The sequence below is a fragment of the Zootoca vivipara genome, chromosome 4 (assembly GCF_965207765.1).
Source record: "Zootoca vivipara chromosome 4, rZooViv2.hap1.1, whole genome shotgun sequence".
NCBI classification, from domain to species: Eukaryota; Metazoa; Chordata; class Lepidosauria; order Squamata; family Lacertidae; genus Zootoca; species Zootoca vivipara.
This window is the reverse complement of record NC_142587.1, coordinates 100,582,146-100,601,244: the sequence shown is the minus strand read 5'-3', so window position 1 is coordinate 100,601,244 and position 19,099 is coordinate 100,582,146. Positions and strand designations below refer to the sequence as shown.

At 45.2% G+C, this 19,099-nt stretch overlaps 1 protein-coding gene across 2 annotated transcripts in view; it reads right to left on the bottom strand.

Annotated features, from left to right (window-relative positions):
• Positions 1–622: 622 nt before the first annotated feature.
• Positions 623–19,099, bottom strand: part of SLCO2B1 (solute carrier organic anion transporter family member 2B1) — a 48,264-nt gene continuing 29,787 nt past the window's right edge. For both annotated transcript variants that reach the window (XM_060273993.2, XM_060273994.2), the window contains 8 exons: positions 17,798–17,906; positions 12,749–12,913; positions 11,612–11,804; positions 8,681–8,840; positions 7,651–7,820; positions 4,527–4,591; positions 2,128–2,248; positions 623–1,556 (listed from right to left, as the gene is read on the bottom strand). In XM_060273993.2, coding sequence (XP_060129976.2) covers positions 1,412–1,556; positions 2,128–2,248; positions 4,527–4,591; positions 7,651–7,820; positions 8,681–8,840; positions 11,612–11,804; positions 12,749–12,913; positions 17,798–17,906 — 1,128 coding nt within the window. In that variant the 3' untranslated portion in view covers positions 623–1,411. The remainder of the gene's footprint in view (positions 1,557–2,127; positions 2,249–4,526; positions 4,592–7,650; positions 7,821–8,680; positions 8,841–11,611; positions 11,805–12,748; positions 12,914–17,797; positions 17,907–19,099) is intronic.

The window sequence follows — 19,099 nt, the reverse complement described above, 5'->3', positions numbered from 1 at the left end:
ACTGTAATTGTTTTAATATGTTTGTATCCCTTGTTGTTCGCTGCTCTGAGGTCCTCTGGGAGGAAGGGCCGCCGGACAGAACTTAAAGAAAACAACGTTTTCATCAAGATAAGCGTTTTCACACACCTTATGGTTGGAGAACTGTGCCTCCAAATTTGGAGAAGTTTGAACTTTGAAGGTTAGGTGTTTCAGTTCGCTTATTGGTTTGGGAGATATGAATTGGGTAGGTTTGCCTACTAGCACATCTCTCTCCCATCCTTACCTGGGGAGGTGATGGCTCACTCACAAGAGCACCAGTTTTGCACTCAGAATTCCCCAGGTTTTTGACTCAAAAGGATTACAGGATTGAGATACCCTGATCAGCGACTACAAGATAGCTTCATATGCCTACCCCCAAACCTCAGCTTCTGGCCATCCCTCGACCCACACACTTCCGAGGCTTGCTTTTATTTTTTTGAAAGGACAGTTGGGATTCTCCAGAAGTTGAAGGAAGCACCCCGTACCCATTCCTGCACTTTCCTGACCCAAACGTGGACCAAGTGTGATGACTTCTGTAGACTCCCCATAACATGACATGTTCCAAACAACACTTCCCCTGGAGTCAGACTAACTTGCCCCAGCGTAACTGACACAAACCTTTAATAAATTCACAATGCCACAGGATATATTATTGCCAATATAAGCTTTCTTTTTATACAAAAGCGATTACTCCTGGAAGGAATTATTCCAGCCCTTACTGGTTCTCTTCTTTGAGAGTCCATGTAATCCAGTAGTGACAGCCTCGGGCTTTAGAACAGCCAGTCCACCCGACTCTCTTGGACGAGGTCATTATGTCAGTTCTCTGTCCGTAAAATGGGCACGTTACGGCGCCACTTCCCTGTGCTGTTACTATATGTAAAGGGGATATTGTGACGGGATTGTAGGGAGTCGCTGCTTCCTCCATGAGGATAAGAAGGGTTCAACCACAAGGATTCTCCTTCTCTCTGTAGCAGACAAAGGCAGCCTCCTCTTGCTGGTGCCGTTGCCCAATTTCCCACTGCTCTTCACCTTGAGCCACCAAAATGGAACCACAGGCCTCTCTCCAGGAAGGAAATATAAGACGTTGCACCCAAGGTGGTATGCAGCGTCTAATGATCAGCTTGGGGGTCCTGTTATGACTGACAGGTGGGGTTATATGTTTATGTAAAATATTTATATCTTGCCCTTTGCCAAATGGCACTTGGGCAGCTAACACCAAGTTGTATGTACAAAAGAAGGAACGGATAAAAGTGCCAGAATTGAACACGGCACGAGGAAGTCTGCTCTGTCTTCAGTCTCGTTCTGTTCGCATCGCAGCCGGGACACGTGCTTAACCTCTGCAGCTTGGCCTCTTCTTTTGGCAGAATAGAAATTGGAGGTCCTGGTGGGTTGGTCAAGCAGCTGTCTCCTGGGCCGGTGGCGGGGAGCTGGCGATGGATTCTCTGCGGGCCTCACTCTCCTTATTTTTTAACATGAAGTATATAATGCAAAGCAACAAAAAGCAGCTTGCTTCCAATAAAATCTGAAGGCCAACAAACCTGAGGGCCCAAAAAATTTAAAGGAGGAAATCAGTAAGGTCAAAGGGACCACAGTGCAGCATCTACCAGCCTGCCTAGCCATCCATCCATCTAAAAATGGATGCCAAGCCTCCTTCTCCACTCCCCAGGGAATCCAAATTCTGCCACATGCCCTGCCTTGGGCTTGAAAGGAGAACTGTGGTTAAAATCAAGATTCATACAACTAACCCTATCTTCTGACCTAGAGGAAACTTCTGAAAGTCATAGTTATCTGAAAAACAGTTGAAGGGCAAGTGTTATGCACCTGGCCACCTGAACAGATGGCCCGTCTTGTGGGACTTTACATCTGTTTTGCTTTGTCTTGTTTTCACATCGCCGTATTTTAAAATGGCTGTGCCATGAGATCACTTGCAATAAATTAAGCAAACTCCATCTTTTGCTGTTGCCTTTCAACCTGACCCTTATCTGTAAATAGTATTGATGCCACAAACACACACACACACACTCGCACACACACACACACACACACACACACACACCAAATTAGTGGCCTGTTATGAGGACAAAGAGAGGGGCTTGGTAGGAGACTTACCTGTGCCGGAATAAGACATTGTTATAGTATCTGCAGGCTGTTCTCTTTTGGCACTTGTATTGCCACAGGACACAGGAGGTGTCGATGAGGCTACCGTACACCACTGGGGCAGGCAACCAGGCTAGGAAAGCAAGCAAGAGGTTCATGCTAAATAAGAGTTGGCCTCCCCCAAACCTTTCCAACAGCAGCCCTGATATTGCCAGATTTCAGCCTGGACCACTTGGGCCATTTTGCAGGTTTTTGGAGAATTGAAAGGGGTTAAAGAAGCACTGCGTTGAAGTCACCCAAGCAGCTTGAAAAGTGCTCGCTGGCCTCGCAGTAAGAAATAGGGAATTAGCCAGGCAGTTTCATTGCAGGGCAGATGTCCCCATTGCACGGTCCCCCATGGTGCATGGGGCCCCAATAACTGGCATCCTCTTTTGGAGCAGCCTGAATAGGGAAGGCATTTCATTATTACCTACGTATGCCTGCAACTAACAGAAAGAGCAGCTTCAGCTCAGTTTGTTGCTGGCTGATCTAGATAAGAGAGACAGATTCCCCACCCCCCACCCCTCATCTATGCATACTGCATACTTACTGTATTCCATTGTAGTAAGAGCAATGATTGTATTTCAGGTCCCCTGTCCCTCCGTGTGTGTCTTTTTTTTAAAAAAAATTATTTGGTTGCATGTGTCTTTAATTTGAGGGGCTCAGTAAAGGGTACTGGGGTAAGTTAAATTGCAATGGAAATGTATGTGCAGCAGGGGGGCCAGGGCCGGCTCTAAGGCAAGGCTGGGTGGCACAGGGCGCCAGGGTGCCGGGCTGCTGTGCGGCTGCGCCTGCCCGCCAGCCGCAGTGGGAAATGGGGCGATGGGGGCGCCAGAGCGATCTTCGCACCACGGCGCCCGGTATGCTTAAGACGGCCCTGAGGGGGACAACCACCTATCCAAGGCACTGGTGGGAGCGAAATGATCCCAACATGGTTAACGCTTTCCTTTAACAGCGCAATAGCTACATTTCCACATTTGGGGATGAGGTGCAACCAGAAGTGATTCTAGACAAAGTTGGTGGAACTGCCCTGAAGCTAAAAGAAACTGGCAGGAAACAACAACCAATACAAGGTCTATTTTGAAACACCAGGTTCAGAAAAGACTTCTGAATATTTCTGTTTATGTAGTTGAAAAGTGCAACACCCAATGAAGAGGGAAATTTGTTATTTCCGGTGATAGTGGTAGCACCAATCCATATGCAAAATATTGCTGGAGAAAGGAAATTCTCCCGTTCGACGGAATGTCACATCAAATTGTGGGCAATGGCTGTTTTGAGTAAAATTACTTGTGTGTATTTCAGTTCCACAAGCAGAAAAAGAGGGTAAACAGATCTGAACAGAACTTGACACAACTTAGATAACTTTAGGGTAGTAAGCAGGTGGAGGTTATTATAATTCTCAATTTTATGAGATGTGATTTTAAGGCTTACATTTTCTCTTTCTACTCATTTTTTAATTTTACCACCTATTTTCCCCCTCTTTTTGTCTTTTTTATATTTAAGAGCTAGATGGACATTTCTATATTATTATTGATTACATACAGTATATTATAATCTCATGAAGTGTGTGTGTGTGTGTGTGTGTGTGTGTGTGTGTGTGTGTGTGTGTGTTACTATTTACTATGATTTATTTGTCATTAAGGATACTGATGATAGCATATGTTTGATTTTAAAACAAAACAACACCTACTTTATGTTGATGTGGCTGATAAAATAAGGCAGTGTTAGCTATTTCATATATTTTGGTTATTTTTCTCAAGAAGGGTTTGAGTTGAAGAAAAAACATTGCATTAGGAAGCAGGGGTCTGCCGGGCACAATGGGAATGACTGTATTTTTCTGTGTATAAGACTAGGTTTTTCTCCTAAAAAATAATGTCCAAAATTTGGGGGCATCTTATACACGGGTGCCAAATCCCCCCCCCAGTTTCTTAAACTGGAGTCCCCCAAAATAGGGGGCATCTTATACATAGGGGCATCTTATAGATGGAAAAATATGGTAATTTTTTGGGGGGATCATTACATTATCACCCCTGCATAATTGCACACCTGCACTATAAAAAGCTTATGTTGTATCTTAAATTTGGAATAATTATTCAGTATCGTGTGTGTGTGTGCTGTGACTATGAATTTATTGGGGCCTATTGGACCCCAGTCAAATCTGTAAATGCTTCTTGCATGTGTCCACAAGTTAAAATGCACAGAAAGCAACGATTGCTCTGCCTTCTGAGATTTCACCTGCACACTCAACAAATGTTCAGATTTTCTGTACAACCACCAAGGCTGGAAATTTCCTTTTCAGGATGCGAAATTCACCACCAAACAGCAAACTGACTGTGCCCCAAACACACGCGCACCACTTGCCTCTGACTTACCTAGAACTCTCTGCATGAGGAACTGTAGCCCTATGGCAAAAGACTTATCTTCAGGGTCAACGTTTCTGAAAGAGAAAGCCAAAAGGGATTGGTGGGAGCCAAAGGGGCGTGTCTGCAGAAGGCAGTGAGCCCTTAGGGTGATCTGCTGCTACACTAGAAAACAACCGTTTGCAAAAATGTGCACATTTGTTGAAACTGCACATGGGCGTAGGCAGGGGGGGCAGGAGGGGGCAGCTGCCCCCCCTAGAAGCAAAAAATTAATGTATTTTACAGACCATAACCAGCACTTTTCCCCTCCAAAAACTGAAGTGGAAAGGGCTTTGCTTTAGCAAGAGCAGCTAAGTCTCCGCTTGCTGGGGGGGGACACACAGCTGTAACAAAAACACATCAAATAAATAAAGCAAAGTGGCCACCAGTAGTTAAGCAGTTAAGACAATGGAGCATATATCCCCAGGCAAGATTCGATAGCTGACCATTTCACCCTATTGTTCTTAAGTGGGAGTTGTTAATGAGCATTCAGGAGCATTAAGAGTTCTATTGGCGATTTAATGAGGGTGCAGACTCAGAGGATTCAATTTGACTAAGGTGGCTCTGCAAGGCTAAAAGGAAGTGAATAAGAAAGGGGGGAGGCTGTAGCTTTGACAGACACAGTGATGTTTATAAAAAGCAGTGGTGTTCCAGTCTGCCCCTCCTCCTGCATCTGTATACTGTAAATCAGGGGTGGCCACCTCCCAAGAGACTCTGATCTACTCACAAAGTTTAAAACGGGGGGTGATCTACCCCCTTTTGGGGGGTTCAGGTCAAAGCTGTTGAGTTTTTTTAAGGAAGGGAAGCCCTGTTTTTTGGGGTTTAGGTCAAACTTGTTGAGCTTCTTTTAGGAGGGAGGGAGGTCCATTTTTTGTTTAGGGCTTCAGGTCATAGTTCAACTTTTTTGAGGGAGGAGGAAAATTTTGGGTGAGCTTTTTTTAGGGGTGCCAGTGACCTACCAGTGATCTACCACAGACATCCAGTGATCTACTGATAGATCACAATCTACCTGTTGGACGTGCCTGCTGTAAATCAAGCAGAGAGAAAGCTGCTTACAAGGCTCCTGTACATGCAGAGTTCCAGCATCACAGCGTCACCCAGAGGCACCCACAAATATGAGTTATCCCTCTCTCTATTTCTTCCTTCCTTCCCTCCCTCTTCCATCCTTAATAAAATACAGGGGGGGGCAGATAAGCCCCACATAGAAAGCCCATCAACATGGGGGGATGACTCTTTCAAATACGGTATTTACCAGTAATTGGGGGGGGGGAGAGAGGCACCTAGGCCCCTAGGAGTTGGCTGCTATGCCTAGGAGTAGGACAATTCAAGAAAGCAGAATGATGCATATGGTATGGTAATATATCAATAGAATCGTAGAATTGTAGTCGGAAGGGACCACAAGGGTCATCTAGTCCAACCCCCTGCAATGCAGGAATTTTTTCCTAAGGTGGGGCTTGAACCATGGTTGAAATATTATGCTGATATGCAGCAACGCCTCGGAGCCGTCGTGGCTGCGGCCATGCCTTGCCCCGCCCTCGCCCGCCCTGCCACCCCCTCTCGCCTGCCCGACCCTCCCGTCCTCTCCAGCCAAGCAGGGTAGCTGCCGCCGCCAGTCCCAGAAGCACAAGGTGGCCGCTGCCGCCGCCGCTGCCGCCACAATGTCATCGGGCCCGCTGGCCCTGTAGCCCCACCCACATTCCCACTTTGTGGCCCCTCCCCTCCCGTGCCTTGGCCCCGCCCCTGAACGACCATGGCTTGCCCCCCCCCTAGTTTTGATCCTGGCTACGCCCCTGAAACTGCATGCAAAAATGTGCTCATTGGGAGAAGTCCACAACAGAATGTGGGTAAATTTTCGTTACAGGTAGGTAGCCGTGTTGGTCTGACGTAGTTGAAACAAAATAAAAAAATTCCTTCCAGCAGCACCATAAAGACCAACTAAGTTTTTATTTTTATTTTTATTTTATTTTATTTATTTATTTTCTATTTTTTTAAAAAAAGACCAACCAAGTTTTTATTTTGGTATGAGCTTTCGTGTGCAAAGAAGTGTGCATGCACACGAAAGCTCATAGCAAAATAAAAACTTAGTTGGTCTTTAAGGTGCTGCTGGAAGGAATTTTTTTTATTGGGTAAATTTTCATGAGCATTTAATAACCATATATATGCAAATTGCTGCAGAAATCTGGAAAACTGAATTTAAGCTTGGAAGTGGGGGGAAATCAACTAAGAGAATTGAAATGGACACATCCTTCCAGTTCCTAGTTCCAGCTTTCTGCACATGAGGAAGTGCAAGGTGTATTTTTCAGAAGAGATTCTGCTCTCTTTCCCTTGCTGCTCCTAATGCCTGGAACTTCTTTTTGAAACATTTTGTGGTGGCACTTCCTTCTTGCTCTCTCCCTTAAAATCCTTCCTGAAACTCACTTTTCACAGGAGGCTTATGCCCTCTTCCTCACCCTCACTGAACTACCGGTAAGCTCAAGAGCAGGGGTAGGCAACCTAAGGCCTGGGGGGCCGGATGCGGCCCAATCGCCTTCTAAATGTGGCCCACGGACGGTCCGGTAATCAGCGTGTTTTTACATGAGAAGAATGTGTCCTTTTATTTAAAATGCGTCTCTGGGTTATTTGTGGGGCATAGGAATTCGTTCATTTTTTTTCCAAAATATAGTCCGGCCCCCCACAAGGTCTGAGGGACGGTGGACCGGCCCACGGCTGAAAAAGGTTGCTGACCTCTGCTCAAGAGAGAGCATTTAGCTGCACTTTTTCATATTCATATTGTTGCTTCCTTTGCCTCTCCCATTCCTGCCCTATAGCTGGCGTTTCTTCCACTGTCAAAGTTGAGACTCTGGGCTCTTTGGGGGCTAGGAGTCTGTCGGTGAAGTGCCATGTAATGCCCAGTGAACACTAATCAATAAATAACATGGCATAAACTGTTGGGGTTTTTTGTTTGTTTTTTAAACGAACCATCTCTTCCCTCTCCTTTGTGAAGGACAGGCATTCAAATACAGCAGAGCCCACAAACACATCTGATCTAGATTCCTTGACAGAGAAAGGCCACTGCTCGAATGTTCCCAGGAAGTTCTTTTTAAATGTCACAAAGTACCTGAGAACAAGCACGAAGCCTGGCGTGTGTGTGAGGCTCCCCAGGAACGTGGACAAGGAGGCGACAGTCACAAAAGGCATCAGGAATTTGCTACAATGAAAGCTGCAGCTCCCGGGGGAAGCAGATCCATAGCCGCCATCGACAACAACGCAGTTGCAACTGGTGTAGTTCTGAGGGAACGGGCAGGAAGTCAGGGAAGGAACAACAGCAACAGTACCAGGGGGAGGTGGGAGGAAAGGTTAAGGCTGATCTCCTCCTTCCCTTCTCCCCATTGCCATTCCCCCATCTTGACGAAGGAGCATCCATTAATCTAAAAGTGTGAATCACAGAACTGGAGTTGGAAGGGACCCAGCTCAACCCTCTGCAAGGAAGGAATATTTTGCCCAGCGTGGGGCTCATGTGTATTTCACATTAAAGGTAAACTCTGACAGTAAGAGCTGTTCGGCAGTGGAATTTGCTACCAAGGAGTGTGGTGGTGTCTCCTTCTTTGGAGGTCTTTAAGCAGAGGCTTGACAGGCATATGTCAATAATGCTTTGATGGTGTTTCCTGCTTGGCAGGGGGTTGGACTGGATGGCCCTTGTGGTCTCTTCCAACTCTATGATTCTATGATTCTAAAGGACCCCTGACAGTTAAGTCCAGTCACAAACGACTCTAGGGTTGCGGCGCTCATCTCGCTTTACTGGCCAAGGGAGCCAGCGTTTGTCCGCAGACAGCTTTTTCTGGGTCATGTGGCCAGCATGACTAAGCCGCTTCTGGGGCAACGGAACACCAAAACCAGAGCAGCGCACGGAAATGCCATTTACCTTCCTGCTGTCACAGTCCCTATTTATCTACTTGCACTTTTGGGTGTGCTTTCAAACTGCTAGGTTGGCAGGAGCTGGGACTGAGCAATGGGAGCTCACCCTGTTGCAGGGATTCAAACTGCCAACATCTGGTCAGCAAGCCCAAGACAAGAGGCTCAGTGGTTTAGACTACAGTGCCACCCGCGTCCCTGTATTTCACATTAGCAGTGCCCATTTTCAAGCTCACCAGAACTCTCTGTGTTTCGGAATCGACATCTAGCCCTGTGCAGCCAGCGTAGCAAGGGGAGATGTATTCAATACCATTCACACCGCACACAGGGTTAAAGGCTGACGGGGAGCATTTGCACATTTGGTTACAATCGAAAACATGTTCCTCAATTCCAGAACTGCAGAAGGAAGAGCACAGAATTAGGTCAGCAAGAGCATCATGGCCTGGGACATTTTTGCGTGCGCTTGGACAAAGGCTTATGCAAGTATTTATTGGGGCTGTCATTCAGTGCAAGACACCATAGTCAACTGACTGTATGAGTTTTACTTGATTAAATCCGCTTGCATTTGCACATGAATTACAAAAAGCTTTCCTTCCTTCCTTCCTTCCTTCCTTCCTTCCTTCCTTCCTTCCTTCCTTCCTTCCTTCCTTCCTTCCTTCCTTCCAGAATCAGAGAGTTGGAAGGGACCTCAAGGGTCATCTAGCCCAGCCCCCTGCAATGCTGGAATCTCAACTAAAGCATCCATGACAGAGTCTTTGTACATGATGCTTACACATGTCACAGCAGGTGGCATCCCAGTGCCAGAAACTGCTGAGCACTGCAACATGTGTTGAGAGGCGTAACTGCAGCCCCTCAGGCTAGAACCTTCCTGATCTGGCCTGACTCCATATTCCTAGCTTCCTTTATGAGCCGACCTTGTTGCTTGAGCAACAAGGCTGACCTGTGGCTCTAGAGCAGGCAGCCCCCGACTGCGGCCCTCCAGATGTTTTGGCCTACAACTCCCATGATCCCTAGCTAACAGGACCAGTGGTCGGGGAAGATGGGAATTGTAGTCCAAAACATCTGGAGGGCCGAAGTTTGGGGATGCCTGTTCTAGAGGACCTTTTCATTTCCAGTCTTCTTCCTCAGTCCTGACTTTCTCCATACTGCAGACACCCTTTAATTCCTAAATTTGCTGCTCTGGTGGCCTTGAATCTCTGCTAAGCTTGGTTCCTGGTTCTCTCTCTTTCCCCACTCTCCTTCCCTTCACTACCTCTGTGACAACAACTGATCATTTTAATTAATCATAGTATCTATAGAGCAATGTTGGGGAACCCTTTTCAGTCCAAATGCCACAGCCCCTCAGGGGCAACCCCTCCTTGGGGGCTTCCTATCTGTGGTGGGAGTGGCTAGAAGCAGAAGAGGGGTGTGCAAAAGATGTGACTCTTAACTTGTACAGAAGGCTGAGAAAAGCCTGTGCGTTCAGCCCCACAGGCCCCGTGCCTGTTATAGAGCATCTTGGGACTAGATCCCATACATTTTTTAAACAACCACAACTCCCAAACCCACATAAACTTAGGAATGGGTCAGTGCTGAGAAAAGCAATAGGGGTTGATGAGAAACAGCAGAGATCAGAGGTAGTATGCAGAAGCATGAGAGGAATTTTGAGAAAGGTTGCAGGAGGGTGCCCCTCCAGCAGACCCCCCCACTACCAAAATAAACACAATCATGCCTGCAAATATTCCCACAAAACACTTCATCACACAGTTCCCTCCCCCCATCTCTACTCAAAGGGGCCTCTGCTGCACATTACCAAATGTACCAAATATAATAGTTCACTGATAAATGTATCTATGTACCGGCTCAATGGGAAAACTTTAGGAAGTCATATAAAATCACTCCAATATCGGATTTGTGCCATTCCAACTTTGTTCTGTTCAGGAAATGAATGGCTACCAAGGGGGGAGTCTGGGAAGTGGGCAGCCATAGTCCCTGAAGCCTGAGATCACATACCCAGCAACCTCTTGCATGGAAGATATGTTGGTTAGGATCTTGGTCAAGACAAAAGAGGTGTGATTAACTTGGCCAGGAGAACAGGAACATGTACATACTCGCCTTTGTTTTACAGTGGTGCCTTGGTTCTCAAACGCCTTGGTACTCAAACAACTTGGAACCCAAACACTGCAAACCTGGAAATAAGTGTTCCGGTTTGCGAACTTTTTTCAGAAGTCGAACGTTCTCAGATTCGAGTGCCACACTTCCGTTTTGAGTGCCACACTTACATTCTGAGTGTTACGCTGAGGTCTGTCTGTTTTTGCTATTTATTTTGTGGTTTCGTTTTTGTGGCTCTTTGTTTTGTTTTTTTGTGATTGTGTGGAACCCAGTTCAGCTACTGATTGATTGATTGATTGATTGATTGTGTGACTGCAGTATACTGTTTATTGCTTTCATTTTATGGATCAATGGCCTCGTTAGATAGTAAAATTCATGTTAAATTGCTGTTTTAGGGGTTGTTATTAAAAGTCTGGAACAGATTAATCCATTTTGCATTACTTTCTATGGGAAGCTGCCTTGGTTTTGGAAGGCTTTGGTTTCGGAACGGACTTCCGGAATGGATTAAATTTGAGAACCAAGGTACCACTGTACTTAATGGGTATGAAGTGGAGGTCAAGGTAGGGATGGGGGCAAACCTGATGCTCAGTTTTCTGCCAGAAGACCCCTCCCAGGTTATGACACAGCTGTGATGTATATATGATGTATGTACGTATGATGCTTCACTAAGGATGTTGTGGGTAAAAAACTTATAAAAAAGGGGGCCATTCTTTGTTCGGGGCTTCTTCTTGCTTGTTCCATGTGGTGGCTGGAAGTCCTGTTGCTGCAACAGTCTTCTAAATAAAGATCAGGCCTACAGGCTGCTATTTTGCTCCTATATTCCTGGCTGTTGTCTTTGTTTGGCAATGCAAGTGAACTCAAGGATTTTCCTATAACAAGGTGTAGACAGAAAACGGGCAAAGAGGGGGAGCGCCGAAGAAAAAAGGAAGACTAAAGGAAGGGGCCAGGAATCGAGGCATGTCAACTGAAAATCCCTACGGTTAAAGCCTTTCCTTTTTCTTCTAACCTACACTTTTATGGCCTTAAACTGGACAACTTCCCCACAGTTCTTCCTCAAAACAGGCACTCTTGTGTACCTTCCAGAAAGGTCAAGGCCCGCCACCTCCTGCGTCTGGCAGCCCAAGAAGAAGAGCGGCACGTCACAGATGGTACAGAGACCCATGCTGATTACACACATCAGGGCGATCTGGGTGAGGGAGAGGCGGCAGTTCTTTATTATGGCACCTCCAAGGGCGATTCCGAACATGCCACTCGGGATGTTGATAGCTCCTGTGGGAAGGTGGTGGTGATTTGTTAAATTTGTATACCAACCTTCATACGAAGGGCAGTTTGCAACATAAAAACTACAAAATCAGAAATACAAAATGCATTTTAAAAAAGCAGCGATAACTCTGTCTGTTCCTTCTTTAAACTGCAGGGGTTTTGTTACAGTCAAGTGGTATGTGGATTTTGTTAGATAAATACACAATGCAGAGATCCACCAGCAGAACAACCTTTCCCTGCCCACAGCCTGCTTCTTTTAAAGTAGCTTCTTTTAAAAAAGGGGTGGAACTGGGTGTTTGCAGTCTTTCCCAATGGTGCTTCAAATATACATGATTTCACCGATGCGCACGGTGCCTTGGGACGTAACCCCCTCGTAAATGGGGGCTTGGCCTGTACAGCGGCATCCACATTCCTGCACTTCTCTTGGGCACGCATTTGTCATTTTAGAGCAGGCATTCCACATACAACCAACAGCAGAAACACGTGACAGATTGACAAGGGTTTCTGATTCCCAGTTGTTTAAGAATAGCGACTGAAAGAAATCTGGGTGGGAGGAAACCAGGAGTTCTTTTTGTGTCAAAAGCTCAGGCCTGGTACTGAAAAGCAAATTCCTGGGCTGAGTAGACACTCAGACTCGGATGCCCACCCCTACTTTCCTCTGGGCTCTTGGGAATCTAATGAACTGAGACAAAGTACGCCCTACAACAAAGGCCTAAAGACTGCTCACTGCCTGATGCAGAGTGCAATCCCTTCCCATCTCTTGACAAAGTGCTCCATTGATTTTCAATGGGTTTACCCTGAGTAAAACTTAGCTGAATACCACTCATGATTTTTGCCCTGAAAAAAAACGAAACACTGCCAAAATTTGGCACAACACTGCCCCTTACTAAACGCGACAGGAATGGGATCTAAATGACCTTGAGATCTGGAAACAAGGAAGTAGCACACACCTAGGATCATGTTGGCAACAGATGCTGTCAGGGAGAACTGCCTCTCCAACAGTTTGGCCATGAAAGTTGCTATGCCAGCAATCATGCCAGAGAGATTGACCATAGCCAAGATGACCACAACCAAGATTGGGTTCTTCATCAGCCTCATGAAAACCACAGGAAACACTGCAACAGAAGAAAGAGTAGCAAATTATAAATAATAATAATAATAATAATAATAATAATAATAGGCATTCTGTTGCTGTTTCTTGCTGCTACAGACTAAGTCGGCGGTTCTCAAAGTGGGTACTTCTGCTCCTGGGGGGCAGTGGGAATACCTATGGGGGTGCTAAGCGGCAAGGGGACACCGGAGGTATAAATAAGTGTCAGAATTTGAAAAACTGGTGTCACTGGATCAAGTTAATTAGTTAAACTAAATAGTTTTATATGCCTGTTGTCTTTGTCCATGGAGTTTTCTTGGCAGGGATACTGGAGTGGCTTGCCAGTTCCTTCTCCAGGTGGATCACGTTTACTCAAAACTCTCCACTATGACCTGTCCATCTTGGGTGGCCCTGCATGGCATAGCTCATAGCTTCTCTGAGTTATTCAAGCCCCTTCGCCACGACAAGGCATTGATCCATGAAGGGACGAGATGGTTGGACAGTGTTCTCGAAGCTACGAACATGAGTTTGACCAAACTGCGGGAGACAGTGGAAGACAGGGGTGCCTGGCGTGCTATGGTCCATGGGGTCACGAAGAGTCGGACATGACTAAACGACTAAACAACAACAAAAATAGTTTTAATTGGCTTTTAAATAAATTTGCAATTACTGTTTTGAATTCTGAATTTTGTTGTGTTATTATATTCTTTGTGGGTTGTGCACACCATTTTTGTGAATAATGTTTTTTATCTGGTAGGGTAGAGGGAACTGGGTATGGGTTTATGGAACCAAGTGGGCAGTGGTGTGAAAAAATTTGGGAGCCACTCGGCTAACTGGTTTTTTTTGTCTTGAACAGCAAGTATGGTAGTTTCGGGCAGCCAACACAGGGCGGCAACGTAATGCATATGTGGGAAGGAATGGCAGCTTAGCCTGTCCAACAAAATCTGTTGCTCAGACTGAAAAACTAGCTGGGGCTTAAAAGGACCTAACAGGGTATGTTTAGCATGGAAAAGAGGAGACTGAGAGGAGATAGGATCGCCACCTTCAAATATCTTAAGGGCTGTCACATGGAGGGTGGGGCAAGCTTGTTTTCTGCTGACCAGAGGGGAGGGCCAAAACCAATGGATTTAACTAACAAGGAGTTTCTGACCAAATATTAGGAAGAAATTTCTGACAATAAGAGCTGTTTGGCAGTGAAACGGTCTCCCTTGGGAGGTGACAGACTCTCCTTCCTTGGACATTTTGAAGCAGAAGTTGGCTTTAGCTGAGATTCCTGCATTGCAGGGGGTTGGTCTAGATGACCCCTGGGGATCCCTTCCACCGCTACAATTCTATGATTCTATGACCAGTGGAGCTGACTGAGTGCTAAGTGAGGTGTTTGAGGCTTGTATGGCAGTGGACACCGTGCCCTTGAGGAACTTGCATTTTAGAGGACATGTGGTAAGTTACGCTGTCAAGGTGACTAAGAAAAGGGTGGGGGGAATCTGCAAGGCTTGCAGCAGAAGCACTTCCCTGGTGGTTGGGCCAGGAAGGCTCTGAAACCTAGCAGGTGGAAGCCCAGGTCACACAGAGAGACACATGCCCCCACTTCCCTACATGGAAAAGTTGCAATGGCAAAATAGTAGTGGCAGTAGTTCTGGGCAGCTTATTTCTGCTTGAGACTCTTGATCCACAGAGGATGATGACATGGCCCAACGAGTCAGGCCACCCCGCACATGAGCAGACTTTGCAGTCAACAACATCCCCCCCCCAAGACTTCTGCCATGTACAAGATGTTGTTCCTTGGCAGTTCATCAGACATCATTTTATTTGTATGTGGCCTTTCCACAACTCAAACAATGCTCAAGGCGGCCTACAACATGAAAAAACACACACACACAACTTCAACAAAAGTAGTCATAAACCGTAAGCAAAACATTAAAAATATATATAACCAAACTGAACAATTTCCACATGAATCATAACAGGATCTAAAACGAAGATACAGTGGTACCTTGGCTTAGTTTATGAACAACTTGGATTAAGAATGCTGCAAACCCGCAAGTAGATGTTTTGGTTTGCGGACTTTGCCTTGGAAGCGGAACATGTTCTGCTTCCTGCGGAGTGTGTTCCATTTGTAAATTGAGTCCCCCACTGCTACGGGAAAGCACACCTTGGTTTAAGAACGCTTTGGTTTAAGAATGGACTTCCGGAACGGATTAAGTTCGTAAACCAAGGTACCACTGTATAAAAAACCAACAACAACTCCCCAGCCCAAGAGTCTTTTGCAGTTCAGCTGATAAAGCATTCCTCTATTGCAGTAGAAAGCTTTGCACAGTGATTTCTCTCTCTCTCTCTCTCTGGAATTTGTCCTCCCTGGCTGATTAACAACGGTGGCAGATTGGAAGCATATTGTTATCTGATGGAAATAAAACTTGCTAGGCTAAAAGTAGGAACAGGGCATTTAGCTTAATCCGGAGGAGAAAGAGAGTGCTTTATTGGACCGGACAGTGAATGTTCCCCATTACTCTGCCTGATAACAGATCCCTAAATCAATTTTAAGTATGCTGCATCCCAACAGAGCTTTAAAGCTGCAGTTTTACAGAGTGTCTGGAATCCCGCTCCCCCTCCTGCAATTGTGGCGAAAGTTATAGGCTCATCTTTGGCCCTTTATCGCTTTATCATGATGCAGATTAGTAGTCTGGTGGCTGGTTAAAATCTGCCCGGTATTACTGAGGAGATCCGTTCAGTTGGAATTCTCCACAATCCTATTTTGCCCTGAGCGAATGGACCCAGCGCCATTACGAAGGAACTGGAAGAAGCCATAGTGATTTCAGCCAAACCTCCTTCCACAGCAGCAGTGTAAGTCTGAATGTTCACATTGTCTACCACATGCTGGCCTAATTAGAAAATTTACTGTATCTATTGTTTGCAGATCCAGTTATTAATTCTGAAAAAAGCAACTTCAGTAGTGATGGCATCAAGCCTCAATATACATTTCGCGGGAAATTTCTCTACCTTCTCCCATATGGGATCTTGGTAACCTGGATAGGTTTTCTGATTCTTATGTAACTAGATCCAGAATGTAGCCATCATTTCTCTTGGAGACGCCCCCCCCCCCAAGAATAGGGATGGAGGAGAAATTCAATTCTATTTGGATCAGAAAGAACCTTCTGACAGTGAGAGTGGAATCATCTCCCTTGGGAGGTGGTGGACTCTCCTTCCTTGGAGGTTTTTAAGTTGAGGTTGTATGGCCATCTGTCGTGGATGCTTTAGCTGAGATTCCTGCATTGCAGGGGGTTGGACTAGATGACCCTCGGGGTCCCTTTCAACTCTATGATACTATGATTTCAATGAGAAACTATGTAATTCCCAGTTCTCAGACCAATATGTGAACCAAACCACAGCCATCCTTAGAAATTTACAATTTTTTTAAAAAAAAATTGCGATTCAATTACCCAACCAAATAATATGTATGTACAATAATGCATATGTTGGGTGAAATGTGCATAAAATGCATACATTAGTAAAAATAACATGGAGATGCATTATTATAGCATGGGGAAATGCTTGCAGAAAAGTGCATATTAGCCAAAACACAGACAAAAATGTGTTTATTAGCAGAAATCTGCCCTTAATTTTTTCCTACACTAAAATGTTTTCAAAGGGATTTAAAAACAACAACAACAACAAATCTGCAGGCTGCTGCAGAAATTAGAACTGAACTTCAGACTGGAAAAATGAGAACGTGAGAACTGAAACTTGCATTCAGCCATTCCTGCTCAAGAAGCCCTGCAAAAGTCTGTTCTCTGCATTCTCACTAGTGGTGGCGTTCCTTCAGATGTCAAGGAGATAAAGAATTACACAACTTTTGGAAGACATCTGAAGGCAGCTCTGTATCAGAAGGTTTTTAATGTTTGATGTTTTAATTATGTTTTTAGATATGCTGGGGAAACCCAGATGGGCGGGGGATTAACAACAACAACAACAACAACAACAACAACAACAACAACAACAACAACGCCACCTTCTTGGATGCCCATGTGAGTGGACCTCCTCAGCTCTCATAGTCCTCCCTTCACCTTACTGCCTCTTCCCATCACTCTGCCTCTTCTCTATGTTATAGCAGTTTAATCATGAAACTTAAAGGAACATTAGCGTGCTCCCTGGAAAACCTATCTTTTATACAAATATAAATGGATTTCAATTGAAATTTTCCTGGACAAATAAGAATACATAATAGCAAACACAACATACATAACTAAACAACACAACAGTGAACTTAGTCTCGGTACTGATTGTTGATGTGCAAGAACAAACAAACAGACAAATAAATGCAGCAACCAGAAGACACAATAACAGGTAAGGTATAGAAACAGCAACCTGGAAGACCGAAGGAAGAAATTCATTCATTTTTAAACTGAAGGCCAAAAGTGTTTGGGTATTATATCAGTCCATAATGGGCAATGAAGATCTGTGGGGAGCACTGCTCCCTGCAGTCGCGAAACAAATTAAACAAACAGAAACCAAGTAATTGAGCATGAAGTTTTGGATCTTTGATTCAACTTGGATGGGTTCTAAAGCTGCTTACTTGAGACCGCAGGAAACCAACCCCCCTTTCTCTCCATTATCTGGAACAGTTAATTACTGCCATTGCTTTTCTCTCTCCATCATCTTCATTTCCTAGATCTCGCTATCTCTCTGTCCTCGTGTGGTCCAAACCCAAAATACTTAATCTCAAGTAATTAAGTGAGTGCAGCAACCTCTGTGGTGTGCAACAAAATCTGGAGCAAATAGCCCAAACATTCATGCCTACATGGGGAAACATGGGTGCCTGTGTAATGTGTGAACCAAGACATGTGTAGGCTTCATAACTTGGGTAAGCAGAGCAGAGTAGGGCTTCTAGATGGGCAAATAAACACAAGCTTACTTTTGAGGAACTCTTTCAGAGTGTAGTCTTTCAGTTCTTTTTGGTTACTTTTTGCAGGTAGCAAGTCGTTGTTTTGAGGTTCCGAAGGGCTGTTCTGGGGCAACTCTTCCTAGAAATGGGCAAGTGACATTGCATTAGACATAAACACGAGTCAGTATGGTATAGTAGTCAGAGGGTCAGACTAGAACCTGGGAGAGCAGCTTTCAAATCCCCGCTTGGCCATAAAGCTCACAGGTGGCCTTGGACCAGCTACTGCCTCTCAGCCTAAACACAGGGCCTTTCTGGGGATTAAATGAGGAGGACGCAGCTAGGAAAAACAATCTGCTTGAAAAGTGCTACTAGACAATCTACAAGCCTGAAAAGGAATCAGCAATTTAGGCAAATAAGCTCTGTCTGGTGCTAAAGGTACCTTAACAGCTGGATAGAAAATGGAAGAACAGGCCGGGGTGCTCTTTTGTCAGACAGTTTTTACATTAAACAAATGGGTGTTTTTCTTAAAGCTCCAAAAGTGAAACTCTTATGGAATTCTAATTGTAAAATGTCTGCTCAATTAACAAGTCCTTGCTGGGGAAAAATAATAATGAGGAGGGGAATAAACCACGTATGCCACCTTGAGCTCCTTGGAGAAAATGGGGGGTGGGGAATATACCGGTAAATGCAATAAATAAAGAAACATTAAAATTATTGGGAAACCTCTGGATCGGTCTACCAAAGCAAGAATCCTGCACAAAGTTGGGCTTTGGTATCCCCGTAGTCCAATTTGTCAATCTTACTCCCAAACTCAGATGAACTCAACCTCACTTTTTATTCCTCCCTTCAGTCAGAATTACATCCTACTGCTGTTTCCCATTTTCCTACACCTCCTTTGCCACCCAACCCCAACCCACTGTTTCATAGAATCATAGAGTTGGAAGAGACCACAAGGGCCATCCAGTCCAACCCCCTGCCAAGCAGGAAACACCATCAAAGCATTCTTGACATATGCCTGTCAAGCCTCTGCTTAAAGACCTCCAAAGAAGGAGACTCCACCACACTCCTTGGCAGAAAATTCCACTGCCGAACAGCTCTTACTGTCAGGAAGTTCTTCCTAATGTTTAGGTGGAATCTTCTTTCTTGTAGTTTGAATCCATTGCTCCGTGTCCGCTTCTCTGGAGCAGCAGAAAACAACCTTTCTCCCTCCTCTATATGACATCCTTTTACATATTTGAACATGGCTATCATATCAACCCTTAACCTTCTCTTCTCCAGGCTAAACATACCCAGCTCCCTAAGCCGTTCCTCGTAAGGCATAGTTTCCAGGCC